General features: G+C 44.5%; 1 protein-coding gene across 2 annotated transcripts; it reads left to right on the top strand.

Annotated features, from left to right (window-relative positions):
• The first annotated feature begins 2,582 nt into the window (after positions 1-2,582).
• LOC144165812 (uncharacterized) lies at positions 2,583-14,922 on the top strand. 2 transcript variants are annotated; one of them, XM_077695595.1, is made up of 14 exons: positions 2,583-2,972; positions 5,466-5,554; positions 6,125-6,440; positions 7,010-7,087; positions 8,374-8,421; positions 8,521-8,580; positions 8,723-8,782; positions 8,923-8,982; positions 9,868-9,924; positions 10,009-10,149; positions 10,300-10,383; positions 11,386-11,495; positions 12,851-13,073; positions 14,501-14,922. In XM_077695595.1, exons 1-14 carry the CDS (start codon positions 2,789-2,791, stop codon positions 14,611-14,613), a joined length of 1,623 nt encoding a protein of 540 aa, XP_077551721.1. In that variant the 5' UTR covers positions 2,583-2,788; the 3' UTR covers positions 14,614-14,922. The 2 variants fall into 2 exon arrangements, with proteins under 2 accessions (XP_077551721.1, XP_077551720.1); XM_077695594.1 differs by having other exon boundaries at positions 12,851-14,621.
• The last annotated feature ends 2,609 nt before the right edge of the window (positions 14,923-17,531 follow it).

Genomic DNA, 17,531 nt, shown 5'->3' with positions numbered 1-17,531 from the left:
AATATACCACTTAAAGCACTAAATGTGGAGTAACAAGGAAGCCTCACCTCATCTTCTAACTTGTGCACTTTAAAGGGGCTTTTGCAACTTTACTTCTGAATTGCCACTAGTTATTATGAGGGATTGGGCATCTAATAAGTTTCAAGGATTTTTTTGTGTGGGCACATGTGAGCAGTTCAGTCAATAACCAGCTTCCTTTTTCTTTAAACAATCCATGTTTTCTGATTTTTTAGGCCCCAATTTTCGGTCCCTTGTTTTGATGTCAGTCACGAGCTTTGAAGTATACGCAGGTGCAAACTAAAAAAAAAAATGCCTTGGGCAGTAACACGTGCATTCCCTATCAAGCACCGATGAAGACTTTCAGCCCCATGAAGAATACTGCAAAATGTTACTCACGGCCTACGGGTGTGCCTTCCTGTAAGCACCAGCTGCAGCCGAAGTACCCGTTGTACTGCTTGCTGTTGAGTACGCTCGCTCGTGCGGGAGAGTCAACACAGGCAAGGACAGCATGTACCGTGGATGCAACAGCAGTTCCAGCATGGGACCACGACAGTACTCCAATGTTTTTAACTTCATCCACAAATCGTGTCATGAAAACGTTCATTGGAGGGTGAAGCTTGGAAAACCATAACGCTGAAATAGTCACATGATTCCACCGAGCTGGGACTGGCAGTTCATTAACAAAGAATTGCACTGGCCATATTGAAAATTTGCTTGACTCAAACACTGGCGCTCCATCCGTGTTGAACGTCAGTGTCAGGTCACTCCAAGCCATGCTTAGCTGGTTGCGTACACTTCTGTAGAGATCACCATCCGTGATATCACTGTACACACCAGGAACGTGGCACTTAGCTCGTAGGCGCTGAAGACTGTCCAGAAGCGTGCCGCTTACATGTGTCAACAGGGCCTCGATCTGCTTCTTTAAATCAAACATAATAAAAAAACTCGCAGCCCGCATCAAGCTCTGGAAGGTAGACTTTTTTTCGCAAAACCCGCAAGTTATGGACTGGGTTCCGGTGGCTCGGGCAATCTGTCCAATGTAGCCATGACAGGATTGGCAGAAGAAGTGAAGCTTAAGGGCTTCCTTCTTGTCCTTCCACAGTTTCCTAAAAAAATATGTCGTGCCGGGAACAACATTTATGCCAAACAGCGTGTTGATCAGTATGAGCAGGCCTCGTACTTGTGCCCACGTCAATCCTGCAGTCACAACGTACGACAGGAGAAGAAGAAAGGCCTCTGCTTTTGTTGTTGTTTGATGTGGAAGGGTTTCTTCCGACAACTTGTCAAAGAATTGCTGAAAGCTGTCACATTCTTCAGCTTCGCCTTCATCTGGTTCAGACTCATCCGAATCGCCACCTTCATCATCATCTAGCATTGTTGAGTCTGGCCATGGATCCGACGGTCCCTCCACTTGGCTTGGGTCAACTGCATCAAAGCTTGTGGCCGTGCTGACAAAGTCCGCAGTTGGCTGCAGTGCTTGAGCCTCGTTTGAGGTTTGGATGGAATCATCCGCAAAGTCGAAGGAGCCACTTGAACCAGCAAGTGAAGCCACTTGACTGGGAGGTGTGTTGCTCTGAAAATGAAATGAAAGAAAATTGTAGTTTTAAATATCTTAAAAAGTGGGGAAAACAACTTAGGTTTTGAAAATTTGCTTGGATATGTAACTCTAGACACGGCTTTTCGCTTACAGGACAAGTGCGGTGTAATATATAAAAAATATATTCTCCTGTGTCTTCCTTTGTGCTTATAAGCAGTAAGGAAGGCACAGGGTTCCAGTTCTGTCTTCTATGTTAATTAGGAACAGAGAAGTCACCAATTTCATTTTCGAAATTTTATGTATATATAGGACAGAAAGTGGAAAAAACATACGCTCAAGGTGGGGATCGAACCTACGCCTTTGGATAACATGTCAATTGTCCCACTAATTCGGCTATACACATTTTTTTTCTTTATTGCGATTCGGCACTCACCTGCTCAACAGCTGGATTTGTTTTGGCTTTCTTGCGCTGGCTCCAAAGAGTCTGCTTGGGAACTTTTTCCGTCGAGTCAGGCTCGAAGTAACGTCTATATCGTCCACGCGCCTTCTCAGACATTTCGTCCGGGCTGATACGAAAGCTCAATGCCCAACACGGAAAAATAAAATGAGATACCGGCGGTGAAGGTAGCTTTACAGGAGCAACAAAATAGGAGGGAAAAAAGAAAGAATGTGGCCGTCTTATATATCGAGAAATAAAACACGGACAGCAGCGATGATAACAGATCTAGGCCTGAAGACACAAAGCTGAAGAAAGCGCGGGGGAAGTGATAAATCACTCTCCTGACTCTCCTCTCACTGCATGCGCATGCTGGGTTCCTACCACTAAGGCTTCTTAAAATGAATTATTACAAGTCTGTAGCAGAATAAAAACACAACCGGTCTCATTTAGCTGACTTAGCAAGAATACTTGCATTAACTTCCCTTTCTTTATTTCAATTGAAATAAAGAAAGGCCAGTTTCGGTTTGTTGACCAACAGAAACCAAGTTGTAATGTTTTGAAACCAATAATTACATGCATTTAAACCTTGCAAAACCTGTTCATCCTTGGAAAAGGTAATAAATGTGTGGAATTGCGTCGTCTGGAGTTTGTTTTCACTTATTTAGAAACCTAACAGCGCCGCCAAGCTCATTAGCGTGCCGACGTGCCGGCGCCCCGTCCCCCGTCACTAATGAGTTTCTTTTGGCGCCATCCGACTCTCCTCTGCTCCTCCCTTGGCCCTCTGTGGTGCTCACCCTGCAGTTAGCTTCGTGATGTATGCGCTTATTCGCTACAAATTTGACTCGAAAACTGCGATAGTCGAGGACGTGTTAATACAAAATTTTGAGCCGGCAAATGTTGCGGATTTTGACCCGACGAAAGCATACAACGTTTACTGGAAAGGCGACGACACAACGGAGGGCGGCTACTACTCCGCGAACATCCTGCACCTTACCGGTAAGTGCTACAGCGAAGTTGAGCCATGTGTTCGAACAGTGAGGGCTCGAAATTTTGTGTGTGTGTGTGTAGGTGGGAGGGAGCTGAGGGAGTAGGATTAATTTCTAAACACGTATGCACGCTCAGCTGAGGCGCGAAGCATATTGCCTGCAGAAATCACAGGGAAAACGCCTGAATTTTGGCCTCTATTGAGATGCCGTTTTTGGGATATTGGCCCGTCTTGTCCTGAATAAACAGCGGCGAGTTAGTCGCTGTTACGGCTAGCTGTCACCACAATAGTATTCGACTTTCCTTCTCTGAGCCTCCTGTTAACAGAATTGAGTTAACCCCGCAGTGTCCAGTTCACTCATTCGGCGCTGCAATTCATCGCTAGTGTCGTGTCCGATTGCTTTCATATTTTAAAGGCTGAGCTGATCGAGTTAATGCAGAAATGTGGCTTTCCTGTATGGCACCTGTGTTTATTATTTTTTTCCTCGTAGCACATCTCCTAACGCCGACTATGCAAAACGCAGCACGTCGGCTATGCAAAAAAAGCCGCGTACACATACGGCATCAAAAAGTGTTTGGGAGCCTGCAAGAGCTAATTCTTTTGACAATATGACATTCATGAGCATAAAAGTCAGTGAAATAGGCAGACTGAATATGTGCAGGAGACCAGCTGCATGTGCAAATTGATTGATGTTGTGATGTATAGTACATTGTGCTTACATTAAATGGGTCATGATAGACAAAATGCAACTTCCTTCAGCATAAAAAAAAAAAAACTAGGTTTGGTAACACTCATCTTTTACTAGCGCAAAAGACAGACCACAAGAGAAAGAAAATCACAGGACGAACGCTAGACATCAACTGCATTTATTACAAAAAACACACCATGCCAACAGCGCACGCACAAAAAAAGGGGAAAGAGAACAGGGACACTTATTCATCAACACGTGTGCGGGTTAATCTTTGCTCCAGGAACCTCACTTCTTTAGTGGACGATGCCACAGAAAGGGTGCAGATAAATTCAGTTGATGTCTAGCATTCGTCCTGTGATTTTCTTTTTTCTTGTGGTCTGTCTTTTGTGCTAGTAAAATGTACCCAGTATCGTCTAACCAACTAGCCCAACTTTCCGGCCTTAATTTGCAGCCAGAAAACAAATTTTTTTTACTGAAAAAACGGAAGAACTGAAATGTTAAGGGGGATGATTAAAACTTTCTAATAATGTGAAGGCTACAACTAGGGTTGCTCGTTTCTGGGTAAAACTCGATTTTACCGAATTCTTGCACCCCGGACACGTTTCAGGATAATTCGGTTAAACTCGAGTTCTCCACGAATAGACCTTTTCAAAGTAGCGATCTGCATAAGTGGGCGCTGACGTTCTGCTGTTCTCAACCAGTAGTACTTGCTGGAAGCAAGCCCCACAAACACAGCTTTTGAACTCATTGAGTATTGGCATGACTCTGCCGCCCACTACTGCAGGCTGGCAAACGCGGCACTGACATTGCTGTCCCTAGCTAATAGAAGCTGTGATGTTGAGAGAACTTTTGCCTGGGTGAGATACATTCAACGACCGGACAGGTGTCGAATGGATACCGGCATGTTGCACATGAAGAGATTTCGATGCACGTTAAAGATTCCTAGGTGGTCAAAATTATTCCAGAGCCCACTACAGCATGCCTCATCGCCTGCATTGCGTCGGCGCATCAAACCCCACAATCAATCAATGTTGCACATGACGATGACAATGTACAAAAACAATGATGCGTAAAAGATCGATGGCCAGCTTTTCGTGAACAAAATGTTTAATTTCTTGGAGGTTATCTATGCTCTTTACTGTCATCATGACTGATTCATTTCCGAACGAACTCCAAATTTTGGAGAGTATTTGCTAGAAAACCTTGATGTCCCCCGATGACAAGCTTTTTTAGCGTCTTGAAGTTAAGCTCGTGATGCCTTCTGATAAAATAAACTGAGTGTATTACTTAGTACATCACTAGATTTAACTCATAAAAACCTAAATTTTGGACTGGTTTTATAAAAACACCCGATTACTATCTGATTATAAGTTAGGAAAATAGTACCCGATTTTTACACCCCCCCCCCCTCCTCTGCCCCAATACTGAAAAAATATAAAACCTGAAAACGAACAACCCTAGCTATAACCTAGTTCGGCAATCTGTTGATCTGCTGTTGAACTTCGTTTGTCTGTGCCCGCCAGCCCTCTGTACAACGCCCTCCGAAGCATGGTCTGCCTGCTTGCCATTGCTTTTGTTTGTACCTTCACTGGTCAAAGTAGCTTGTACATTACGCGTGCAGCAGCGGCCTACCATTCTTTTGTGCAGCTTATAATTTTCTTTACTCTTTCCTGGCACGTGCTGCCGCTCTCTCTCAGAACCCTCCTCTGAGCCTCCTTCGCACTGCTGTTTCCATTTCAAGGCCCACGCACAAATTTCACAGTAGGGAGTATAGTAATTGTCATGAGATTTTTGTTGCTACTTTGGTCTGCAGAAACAAAGGAGCAGATGGATGTGTATGCAGAGAAGAGAACAAGAGTTCCTGTCATTCCTTCGCAAACAAAAAGAAAAGCCCCAAAAAAGGTAATGCAGGTTTTTTTGCATGATTGATATGGCACAGAGTTATAGTACGTGCAATTAAGGGATGAAACAGGTGTAGTCCTTGTAGTGGCCCTGTCGACATCAAACTTTCTGCTAAATTTTCTTGCACAAGTTTATTGCACAATTTATTGCACAAGTAGACCTTTTGATCCTGTTGCCCGATTAATATATTTGTGGCCTGCAACCTAGCTGTGGCCGACATTATAGAGGAACCCACCGCGGTGGCTCAGTGGCTAAGGCGTTGCGCTGCTGAGCCCGAGGTCGCAAGTTCTAATATCGGCCGCGGCGGCCGCTTTTCTGATGGAGGCGAAAAGCAAAGACGCCCGTGTGTACGAGATTTCGGCACACGTTAAAGATCTCCAGGTGGTCGAAATTAATCCGGAGCCCTCCACTACGGTGCGCCTCATCGCTTGCATTGCATCGGCGCGTTAAACTCGATAATCAATCAAATCATTATAGAGGAGCTCCCTAATGCAGCTGCATGGGCATTGGTAATTAAGCATGTGGTTATATAATTACATTTTAAAAGAATGATTTGGTTCCAAAATGCAGGGGACATCAACAAAAAAGTTGAGATTGGACGTGCGCAGAGCACAAGAGGAGGAACTCTTGCAAGAGGTCCTTGAAGAGGAGGACCTCATTCCAAAGCACATACATGAGGCCGTAAAAAGAAAGTTGAAGGCTGCACAAGACGAACTTGAAGCCGTCAAAGGACATTTGCAAGGGCAGTCTGTCCAAAATGTGCTGCCCACAAGCAGCTGTTGCTGCAAGGAGGAGGATTATGTTGCCCTTCGGGCAGAAGTTAAGGAGCTGCGCCGGCTCAACAAGGACCTCCAGAGAAGTCTGCTCTGCAAGGCGTTTGCAACTGGTAAGTGCCCTATGCATTTGCATGTTTTAAAAATTGTTGGTTTGTTTTACAAAATTTACAGTTGTGGCATTCTGTGTAACATACTAGGTACTTCAAGGAATGCTACTAGTTCGGATACTTGAAAAGTTTCCAGTTCAAGTAAATCTAAAGGCTGGAGAAAAAAAAACAAAATAAGCACGTAGTCAAAGTCAAGGTCGCTTAGAAATCAGCGCCAGTGTTGCAGTGTGCTTGTCCTAAAGGATTCATCTTGGCATGTCATGAAATTTTCTTCAATCTTTTCCACTTTTTCTAATGAGCAAGCCCTTTTGGCCGTTTCCCTTTTTTTTTAAGATGGTGTTTTGGTTAACAGGGTTCTTCAGATTCACAAAAGTGTGTGGGTCTTGTTTTTTTGCTACATTATTTTTGGTGGTGAAGTCAATACAGGAAAAAAAATAAAATGGTTAGTTGCATAAGGTTCTCATTATTTAAGCTCTTGCCAAGCATTTTCCAGCAAATTCGAATTTACTTCATTATGGTTTGCTGCTCATACTGGATTTGTTCTGTCCTGAAAAAGCTTTTGTACTTTTTAGAAAGCCGGGTGATTTACGCGACTTCCCTCGATGTGCGCGTAAACGCTGCTGCAGATCCGACAGTGCAAAGGGAAAAAGGCAAGTTTTGGTTTGTTGTTTTCTTTGTATGAACTCCTGTTCAGAGGCATCTCCTTATTGGTATATGACCAGCACTATTCTGAGCAAAATACAGGCAAAAATTAGTTTGTGTGCTGTAGTTTATACTTTAAGGCTTGAAAAAAGCTGCAACACATAGTTCAGTTTGCTTACATGCCCCAACATCTCTTTAACCCAAGAGTACTTAGTTAGGTGGACTGAAATTATGGTTTGTGCTTGCGTACTAAGGTGATGCTTGCTCTGTAGCTTGATACTAGCTTGATGTTTGTCAATAGTGGTCGAAAAATTGCTAACCACCAAGAGGCGGTTAAACAAATACCGTATAATGCGGAATATAGGTAGAGACGGAATAACAGTCGACCCCCTTACCTTGTAGCTGAAAAATGCAGAAAATAAATAATTCGGTACACATGTAACTTCATTTTATTGGGACTATAACTTGTTTCGTCTCAGACTACTCGTTATGGTTGTCTGAAATGTCGTCGGACGACTGCGCTTCGCTGGCTGTCGCCCACACAGCAAACCGTACTCAGTGCAGTCCACGACATTGCTTATGCAGCACTTCACTCACACGACCAGGTCATCGTGGAGTGAGCGCAAAGCATGTGGCACTCGTGTGGAGACCGTAGCGAGCGCTAGTCTGTGCAGGCAGCCAGCAAACACATTGGGGTTTGCTGGCCGTAGAGACATCGCACGACGCTTGCAGACAAAACTCCACTTTGTACAGCAGCGCAGGTGCACAGAGCAGTGCCCACAAGACGAGATCTTACGAGCGTTGCATACCGAGAGCTGCCCCTTCAGCTAACGCCATTAGTGCGCATTCTTTTGGTGATAAAGAACTAGCGCAAGGCGGACATGTCGTTGGCCTTGGAAAATCCCCAACTTTTCTTTTAAATCCTGCTGTGAAGTGGCACAAGGTGCCTAAACTCATTTTGAGCAAGAAGAAAATAGCATGCTCACATTCGCTGACAGCGAGACAAGCAACAAAACAAAGATGGCGTCGCGTCCGATTGAGGGTGGTGGCGACGGTGCCTTTGGGGTTTGGATGAGCTCGATGGGTTGCCCAATTGCCAGATGACTACTAGAAGAATGGCAGTGACCGCCATATAGGTTGAAGGGTCACTTTTTGGCAAATTTTTCGGTAAAAAATCTTGACCTATATTCCGCTTTATACGGTAGTTCGATTGCCTGCTCTTATTCAGGATCAGTGGGCCTAAGCCACTCATACAAAAAGTTATAAAAGTGTAAATGACTTCTAAAATTTTCAGTTACCAGGGTTGTGCCTTCCACATCTGTCCTGCGGCCAGCAAAGTTTGGTAATTGGAGCTTTTTTCTTATAACATTCACTCTTTAAAGACATAAATGTTGGGCCTAAACAAGATCTGTACAAAATGAAGGTCGCTCTAACCTTGCAGGCGCTTCAGCCATGCCTTCTGGCCACACCGCAGCTCCAGTGCAACGCGCCACTAACACTGGTAAGAAAACTTTTGCGTGCTGCGGCCTGCAAAGCTCCAAAGTAATTGGAGCTTTTTTCTTATAACATTCACTCTTCAAAGACATATAAATGTTGGGCCTAAACAAGATCTGTACAAAATGAAGGTCGCTCTAACCTTGCAGGCGCTTCAGCCATGGCTTCTGGCCACACCGCAGCTCCAGTGCAACTCGCCACTAACACTGGTAAGAAAACTTTTGCGTGCTGCGGCCTGCAAAGCTCCAAAGTAATTGCAGCTTTTTTCTTATAACATTCACTCTTCAAAGACATAAATGTTGGGCCTAAACAAGATCTGTACAAAATGAAGGTCGGTCTAACCTTGCAGGCGCTTCAGCCATGCCTTCTGGCCACACAGCAGCTCCAGTGCAACTCGCCACTAACACTGGTAAGAAAACGTTTGCGTGCTGGTGGCCCACAGTTAATAGCACCTGCTTTTAGAAAAAAATGTATGAGTTCCCTTTTTATTGCCATGATGTGCGAGGTACATCATGAGCATGCTTCTGTGCTGGTGGAGTTTCTTTTTTCTCTGCTATGTCCACGTGATGCTGAACGCTTACAAAAAATGAGCCACGGGGATTTCTTGCTTGTTGACCAGTAGACGTGGGGTTAGCTTCAGTGTGCTTTATTAGAGGGGCTTTAAGAGGCAGAAAGTCTAGGCTTAGCTTTCTTTGTCAGTCAAGTGTGCTTGCGGTGTGCACTCTAACCTCATTATAACGAAGTTGAAGGGGAGCCATAATTTTTTTTGTTATATATTTCATTACATCAATTATAACAGTTTACGGCAATGTATGCTCACTTGGGTGCAAAACCACAAGCATGCCAAGAAGGAAACTGCTTCACGGCCCACTGTACAGCTACCCGACCGTGCATGCGCCAGAAATTGAATAGAAGACAAATATTTTGCTTGTTCAAAGCGGGCAACGTCTATTTTTTGTCCACTAGACATTGCTGGAAAAAGGTCCGTGATGCTCCTTTGTTTCGGACATTGCAAGCAAAAGACTTCTTTTTCAGCGGTGGCCACCGCGTTAATTGCTGTTTTTGTCGTCACCATGGGTGCCGCCGAAGAAATAACTTAAAAGGTCAACCGCATCAAGTGCCTGCGCAACGTTGGCACATCGAACGTGTGTGCATGGGAGATCACGGCGCCTTCGTCGTCGCTTGCATTGTTCAGTTCTGTAAACTCTGACTGTAGCATCGTCGGTCAACTCCCCCTGTAGTGACCGCGTCGGCATCGGTTTTGAGGGAAACCACTTTGTGCCTCTTTGTGCAGGAACTGCACGTGCGCTGTCACAGAGCTCGGCAGAGCACGAGAACCCTGGCCAGAATGGTTAGATTTCTTTTAGTGTGGTGCATGCAGCTGAGTTTACACCATTCATTTGAGATTGCTCAACGTGAAAGTTTAATTGTGCAGGAGCTGCACCTTTGCTGTCCCGGAACTCGGCAGCAGCAGAGAACCCTGGCCAGACGTCGAACTCTGTTTCTGCAGGAGCGGCACCTGCGCTAGCTGTGCTGTCACAGAGTTCGGCACTGCGAGACAGCCCTGGCCAGAATGGTTAGATTTCTTTTAGTGTGGTGCATGCAGCTGAATTTTCTCGCAGGATGTCTGATAGAAAGTGTTGTGCTATGTTATTTTAACTGTTTATTAAAAAAAAACACTGATAAAAGAGGGTTGTAAGCCATTTGTGATTGTTTGACTTCACAGGAGACACAGCTGTGCCTTCCTGCAGCAATGCGGCCATGATTTCTGGGACTACAGCAGCAGTGCCGATAGAAGCAGACCTGTACTGTGAGCAATTTTTTCATGTGACAAACTATTCTCTAGAAGTATTGCTATTGCACTTGGCAGCAGGCTTAGCAGCTTAGCTTTATGTGTGGGCAACATGTATTAAAACTTGTGGGAGTGTATCTACACCTTGCATGTAGTTTGGACAGTTAAGTTTCGGCTGGAGGAAAAGAAAAGGTGGATTTATAGCTTCTTGTAATGCAAATTTACAACCTCTGAATATAGGGTAGCCGTAACTATTAGAATAAGATTGGGCACAGAAGAAAGCCCCTATTTCCCAGAAGCACAATACTTAGGCATTAGTACTTGCCCATTATTCAGACATTGCTGTCTTGAGTAAATTTGCACTCAACACAGCAGTGTCTGATTAATTAACAAAGTTTAACAACTTTTAGACTCATCCTGTTCACTGCAAAGTAAATTTGCACTCTGTAGTGTATTGGATGTGCAAAAAACTAAAAGCAAGGACCCTAACAGTGTCAGGTGTTGAACTGTGCATAGGCTGCAGCCACCAATGGATGTTCCATGTTAGTGAGACTTCTCATGGTTAGAGGAAATTACGAGGACACCTAAGCACCTCTGGGCAGCCCATTGCCGAATGTGTCCTCTCCTCATTACTGCGAATGATTTTCTTACATTGTGGGCTGTTTTCGTCCTGGTTATTCTGGCTGCACTTTCCCACGTTGCCACCGCCAAGAAAAAAAAATTTTGTTGGAACATACTTTGCTGCTTGCCTAATTGCTACTTCTGAAGTCACGAATGCTCAAATTACTCATGCAGGCAGGTCTTGGTACACATCTCCAACTTGGTTTGAAGGTCACAATTAACATTTTTAGGTCCACTTTTTGTCAGCTAGGTTTGTCGAGCTGTGATTGTCTCAGTCAATTATGAAGTTTATATTATTTGTTGGCCATTTGTGCGCCATTTGTGTGGCAAAAGTGTCACATTTTCAACTTGATAAGTAAACGAATGCTCTTGCATGGATATTTCAACATTGCCTTCCAGGGGAGAGCATGGATGACGAGTGGGCTGCTGAAGACATGGGACTGGAAGCTCCGGCCTCCCAGGTTCAACAGCCCAATGTCGTCATTGGCAGCTCGAGAGATGATGGAAAGGTATTTCGGAGTTTTGAAAACCATTTTATTTGTCAGTGCTTTTCTAAATTCGCAACTTTTTCCTCCCTAATTTATTCTTTCGCAGCTAGCAAAATTTGAGGGTTTAAGCTCCGGTTTACTTGCTTAATGAGCATTCTTGTTCTGTTAGGTAACACATGGTGACTTGGTTTTTATAGCAGGTATAAGTTTGTTGACATTTGTCACTCGACAACAGCATAACGTTCGGAATCCTGTGACCGCTAGGTAGCACATGCAGATGAGTTTTTGTTTGTTTGGTGCGTATGCAGGATGCATAATTCTTACTTCGCACATAATAACCTTCGGAGAGTCCTGTTTCATAGGTTTCTGTGCCTACTAATCTTTTTTGGCATGCCAAAATATGAAAAGAGCCTCTGGAGAGAAGTTTTTTTAAAGCCTCGTAAGTGCCCGCTCGTGTGGTTTCATGGCCCTGTCAGCTTTGTTGTAACCGAACGAACAAAGAGGTCCCTGAAGAGAGAAAGAGCAGGAGAGTGTGAGGGAGAGGGCGACGTGCCGAGAAAGTGCCAGACACTCTTCACACCAGCGGTGGGCTACAAAAAAACCTTAGAGTATAGCGCGTGCCACCACATATTTGCTCTTGATGTGATCACTTCCTGATACACGCACGGCACGTGTGCATTGTCACCGAGAAGACTGCAATTAGCACTGTGATCTGCATTTAAACACTGCGTATCCCAAGAATATGGCATACATTTTATTAAGGTGCTAGTGAGCTACCCGACTGATTTTGTATGTGCTCTGTGTTCTGATTTTCACCGAAAACAAGCAGTGGTGAGGTCTGTTCAGCTTGGTCTATTCTCCCTGAACCAGTTCACAATAATGCAGCACAGCTGTGCCACTGTGCAGGACCAGCTCTGCACTGTTTTTCATCTTGTGCACTTCTTGGGGGTGCTGTAAGAGCAGTTAACTCGTACTTCTTTCTGCCCCATTGGGAAACCGAAGGCGAAATTGTGGGTGCTGTACGTTGCATTACCTAGCCATGCAGAGGGTTGTCAAGTGGATTTGCTAGTGGCTTAAAAATGAACTGTTAACTATATCAAATTCGTGAGTGCTTAAGTGGGTTGCTTAGGGATTACACTTCAATCTTTAGTGGGAAAGAAACGTGGGTAACGCTTTGTTAGAGTTGGAGTTTAAGACGCTGGTTTCTGGACCATTTGCTATTAACAGGGGGCTTGCAACTACTTTGTGCCGAGGCATGCACATTCTTGGGAGGTTGTTTAGATTGAATAAGTCAATGCTTTGTCATTAATAGGAACATTCATATCAGATCTGGAGTTTAAGATATGAATGTTCATGTGAAACTTCACATTTTTAAGGTCTACGCTGGAAGCGGTGTGTGGATGGAGCGGGAGACCTGGGGCAGCCTCCTGCGGGCCCCGACAGACTCCATGTTTTGCCGCTTTGCAGCGTCGTCCTACTGGACCCCAGCTCAACTCAGGAACCGCAGTGTGACGGGCACACTTTCGAACAAGTGTCGGTCTTTGGGACGTACGGTCCCAAAACCTAAGCTGACACCCGAGAAGGTGTCGTCTCTGCAAGGTGCTTCAAGGTTTTGCTCCTTCAAGTGCTGTGTACTACCACTCAAAGCTTCAGAGCTGCATGCTGGCTGCCTATTTGTGGTCCAAGTTTTTTCTAAACTCATTTGCTTCTATGAGATAATAATTCTATATCCTTAAGGTTACTAAAAATGGCATGCAGTGCATGCAAGTTAAAAAAATGCCAGGAATATAAATAGAATTCTGTTTATATTGCTGACATTTTCTTTTGTCATTTCTTTGTGCCATAGTGTTCTGAGGCTGCACACCTGTCAATAAAGTACTTAGTACTTTAATAACAGGTGTGCAGCCTCGGAACACTATGGCACAAAGACAATTTAGGCAAAAATTGTCACTGCCAGCTGTAGCTGTAATGTTAAGCCCAATTTTTGCTCTGCATGGCAAAGGGAGTGTGTATTTCAGTGGAATTATGTGTGTGTGCATGGAGTGTATACATTATTCTTGCAGATTGCTGCCCTAAAGTTCCCATGCATAAATGAAATGAGATCATCAAAAGCACAGAAAATTCAAACCTGTACCATTATACCATTATATAATGGGTAGTGGGACACTGAAGTTGCCTTTTTGGTACATTAGTGCGTCTTGAATATAGTAGCAGCTAAGAAGTTTTTTGTTAATACAGCAATTGCTAGGAGCATGAGACAGGAAGGGACGCCCAAACAATTGCCTGTACTCAACGTGTGAGATCACAGATTGTGAATTTATAATGAAAAGATATTGATGGGGATCGTTAAAGCGTTTTCATGAAACACAGTGAGAGAGAAACGTGCAAACATACAAAATCTGTGCAAGAAATTCTGCAGAGCACGTGCTTATTTAGAGGCAAACCTCAGGTAGCCAGCATTATAAAATGACACCTCGTGACAGGCAGAAGGTTTTCTTCCTGTTTTAATTTCATTGTAATGTTTCACTTTGTAGTATAACATGCTTGGCGGCGGCCACGCATTGCGACATAATGACAAAATAGTGCACACCACCGTGGATTTGCAGATGTCACAAACACTTTGTGAGACACAGCAGCTATGCGCCATTACTAAGACCAGTTCACAGTACAATTCTGCATTGGGAAGCATCATAATTGTGAGAATTTTTTGGTTAAAAGAAAAAGTTCAGTTTTTATTAAATTTTTAAAGGGTGCTGTTTTATATTGCATTTATTATTCATTGCACCTGTACTTCGTATTGCTTCTTTTAGCTCTATTTAAAGAAAAACAAGGTTCCCTTTTTTTTGGTGTTGCCATGGCTTTAGGGTAAGGGTCATTGACACAGTCAAAAGTAGAGGCGAGCCTGATATGCTATCTGGGCTTCTGATGTGGAAAAATGGGCATACAACAAAGGAAATGTAGTCTATATGTGATGATTATGTGTAAGAAATTCTCACAGCTCCTTTTGATTATTTTTTTTTATGCAGCACTGTTCCACATCTACATGGGGGAAGGTATTCCCGAAGATGAGAAGGCGAAACGGCTGAAGGCAGTGCGGAAGCACCTGTGTCAGAAGCTGGGAGATATGCAGAGAAAATGATGCACTGATGGGCAATAAAGACAATTCATTGCTCAAAACTTTTCTTTGCTGTGATTGAGGTATTTGGAGAGCATATATCGGCCCAATAATTTCATGGAAGGCCAGCAGGAGCCCGCTGGTCTACAGCCTGCCCACAAGGCTACAGGAGCCGGCTGGGCTATGAGCCCAGCAGGCTTGTAGCCCAGCAGGCTTGTAGCCCGGCAAGCCTACAGACCAGCAGGCCAACAGACCAGCAGGCCAACAGACCGGCAGGCCAACAGACCGGCAGGCCAACAGACCGGCAGGCCATCAGACCGGCAGGCCATCAGACCGGCAGGCCATCAGACCGGCAAGGTCTGAAATTACGGGTTCCTGTAGACCATTAGGCTGATGGAATTTTTGTGTGGGAAGAAGGGCGTACGGAGATTTCTCGGACTGTGCGCATACTACCGGCGCTTCGTCGCAAATTTCGCTTTTGAGAAGTGGTAGGAGCTTCGCACAGCGAGCGCAGTCCTAGCAGTTTATGACCCTGCTAAGGAAACCGTCTAACACCAGATACATATCCATTTCTAGTTGAAGTCGTTCTTCCTCAAGGACACGTCAATTAGAACTACGTTGTCATTCCCTACGTTTCTCGCCTGTTGACAGATACAGAATGACGTTACAAGGAGATTGAGAAAGACGTTCTGGCGCTCGTCCGTGCTTGTGAAAAGTTCTCAGAGAAAAATCTCGACTCCCACTACTGTGGGCCTCATCGCCTGGGTGGCGTCGGCGCGTTACACCCAACAATTATTCAATCAACCCATAACACAGTACAAATACCCATTAAAATATATTACCATTACACAAAATCATCCCCAAATGCAGCGAAAAGGGCCGTTGTTCGCAAGCACAACAAAGAATATTCGGCAGTGACAAGCGTCGTCACGCATGCTCGTGCAACATACGCGTAAATAAAGTGTTCACGGTTTTCGCAGCTCCCACTTACAAGGGCTGGTGTCATACCGACATTGGAGAGGTACATTTTGGGAATATATTGAACAAGCACCTTCATCAGTTTGTAAGCCAAATACTCCATTGCCACGCACTATTAATAAAACTGGTTGGTATTGTGTAGTCTGCGTTTGTTTTGCCTATCGCTCGGATCAGATACCGTTAGGACGGTCTTCTTAGCTGTAAAGTGACAATTACATGTTACTTGGGCGTAGCGTACACCCCGATATTCATGTGCGATATGCAGAACTCCCCATCATAACAAAGCGAAAACATGCCACAGTCATGTTTTTGATTATTATGTGTATTTGGTAGCCATTGCGGAAACGTCTGATGAAAAAAATGACACCATCTTCCCGTAGGGGAACCCTTTGTAGTATGCGATGCAGCCATGCGGTCAATTCAGGTGCCCATTAGATTTCAATTCGTCGTATCAGTTACGTTGAGGTTCGCAGCTATCATTAAATTTACCGTTTGGTTTCTATGGTTACTACCAAACTTTTCCCTCACCGGAACTAGGAAATAGGAAATGGCATTGACCCCATTGCTGCTTCGCATACTACTTAGTGTTCCCCTACGGGAAGGAGGTGTATTTTATTGGAGAAGGTGTTAAGTACAGAGGCATTAAAGAGAGAGAGAGAGGGAGAGATGTTGTACGTGGTATGAGTATGTCTTTATGTAGGCATTATCCTTATCATGTTCAACGTAGGTGACGTCGAGCTGTGCTTGGCATTCCGCTTTGATTATGACCGCCTTATGGTCTGTGAAATGTAAAATCAAGGACTGTTCAAGTGGATGAACCCTCAAGTTGCTGAAGATGAGGTCGATGCTCGTTCACTAAATGGTTGTGGGATGCTTGTAATCATGGCCGCGGAGACTCGCCGACGCACGCCGCTGCCGACGACGATGAAACGTCGAAGGCGCGTGAAGCGTGCTCGTCTCGTGCCGGCCCAGGAAGACACCGGCAACACTGTCGCTCCAGGAGCCATAGAAGGGACCGGGTGTTCAGCAAGCCCAGCATGCGCAGTGGGGGTGTGGACGGCGCAGCAATGACAACGACAAGGGAGGGACATAGCCCCGACCATGAGAAGCTTCGCATCTATAACTAACACAACCTCTTTTACTGCGTTGGCTTTATTGCGTAAAAAGGGAGTAATATACAAAGGACATTATCACGAACTTGGTGTCCACCCGTGTAGAAAAAATTAAAGGGGCCAATTGCTTCAACCAATGCATCAGAGGTGATAACCAACATCGCGAAATCCTGGTTTGTATTGAAAGATGTAAAAATCAGATTCGCGCGTCCCTTACGGGCTCCGAATGTCGGCGTCTGCTGTCGCCGACGTCTCATGTATATGCGGAACTAAAACACCGGGACATCCGTTTTCCGTCTCCCGTTAGAACGTTTTATCTCTGTTGGCCAATACCCGTATTAACAGAACACACTTGAGTACTCCTTTTCATTGCCTCGCGCTAGAGCGCTTCGTGCATCAAAGACCCCAGACTTTTACAGCAAAGCTGTAAACCTCTACTACGTAAAAGCTACATCTCTGTAGCTTTTACATACCGCTAGGAACATACCTATGAGCTGTATGCTTCTCCCTTCCCCGTGTTTCCGGTTTGTCGAGATGATGGCCTGTAGATTTTTTTATAACAGTACACGGCAGTAGTGGGCTTTTCGTTCGGACTTGTGTACCTTTTAATTTTTAGTTTTCCAGTAATTGTCTTTTTTCTCTTACTACTGGTACGAGACGGCATCATAATCCGATTATTCACCGCAATCGCTTGGGTTCTTTTCGGTGAAAACAAATTTTATTCTTTTAAAAAGTGCTGGTATATTTCTAAGACATTTTATGTTGTTGTACTGAAATTGTGCAATGTATTGGTCACGAGATTTTGTGCTTTTATTCATTCTGATTTAAAAATGGTGTTTGTTTAAACACATT

The sequence above is a fragment of the Haemaphysalis longicornis genome, unplaced genomic scaffold, assembly GCF_048455015.1.
Source record: "Haemaphysalis longicornis isolate Haplotype H1 unplaced genomic scaffold, Haemaphysalis longicornis Haplotype H1 scaffold_15, whole genome shotgun sequence".
Lineage (NCBI taxonomy): Eukaryota > Metazoa > Arthropoda > Arachnida > Ixodida > Ixodidae > Haemaphysalis > Haemaphysalis longicornis.
Note: the sequence above shows the minus strand (reverse complement) of the source record. Positions and strands in the feature narration are given on the sequence as shown.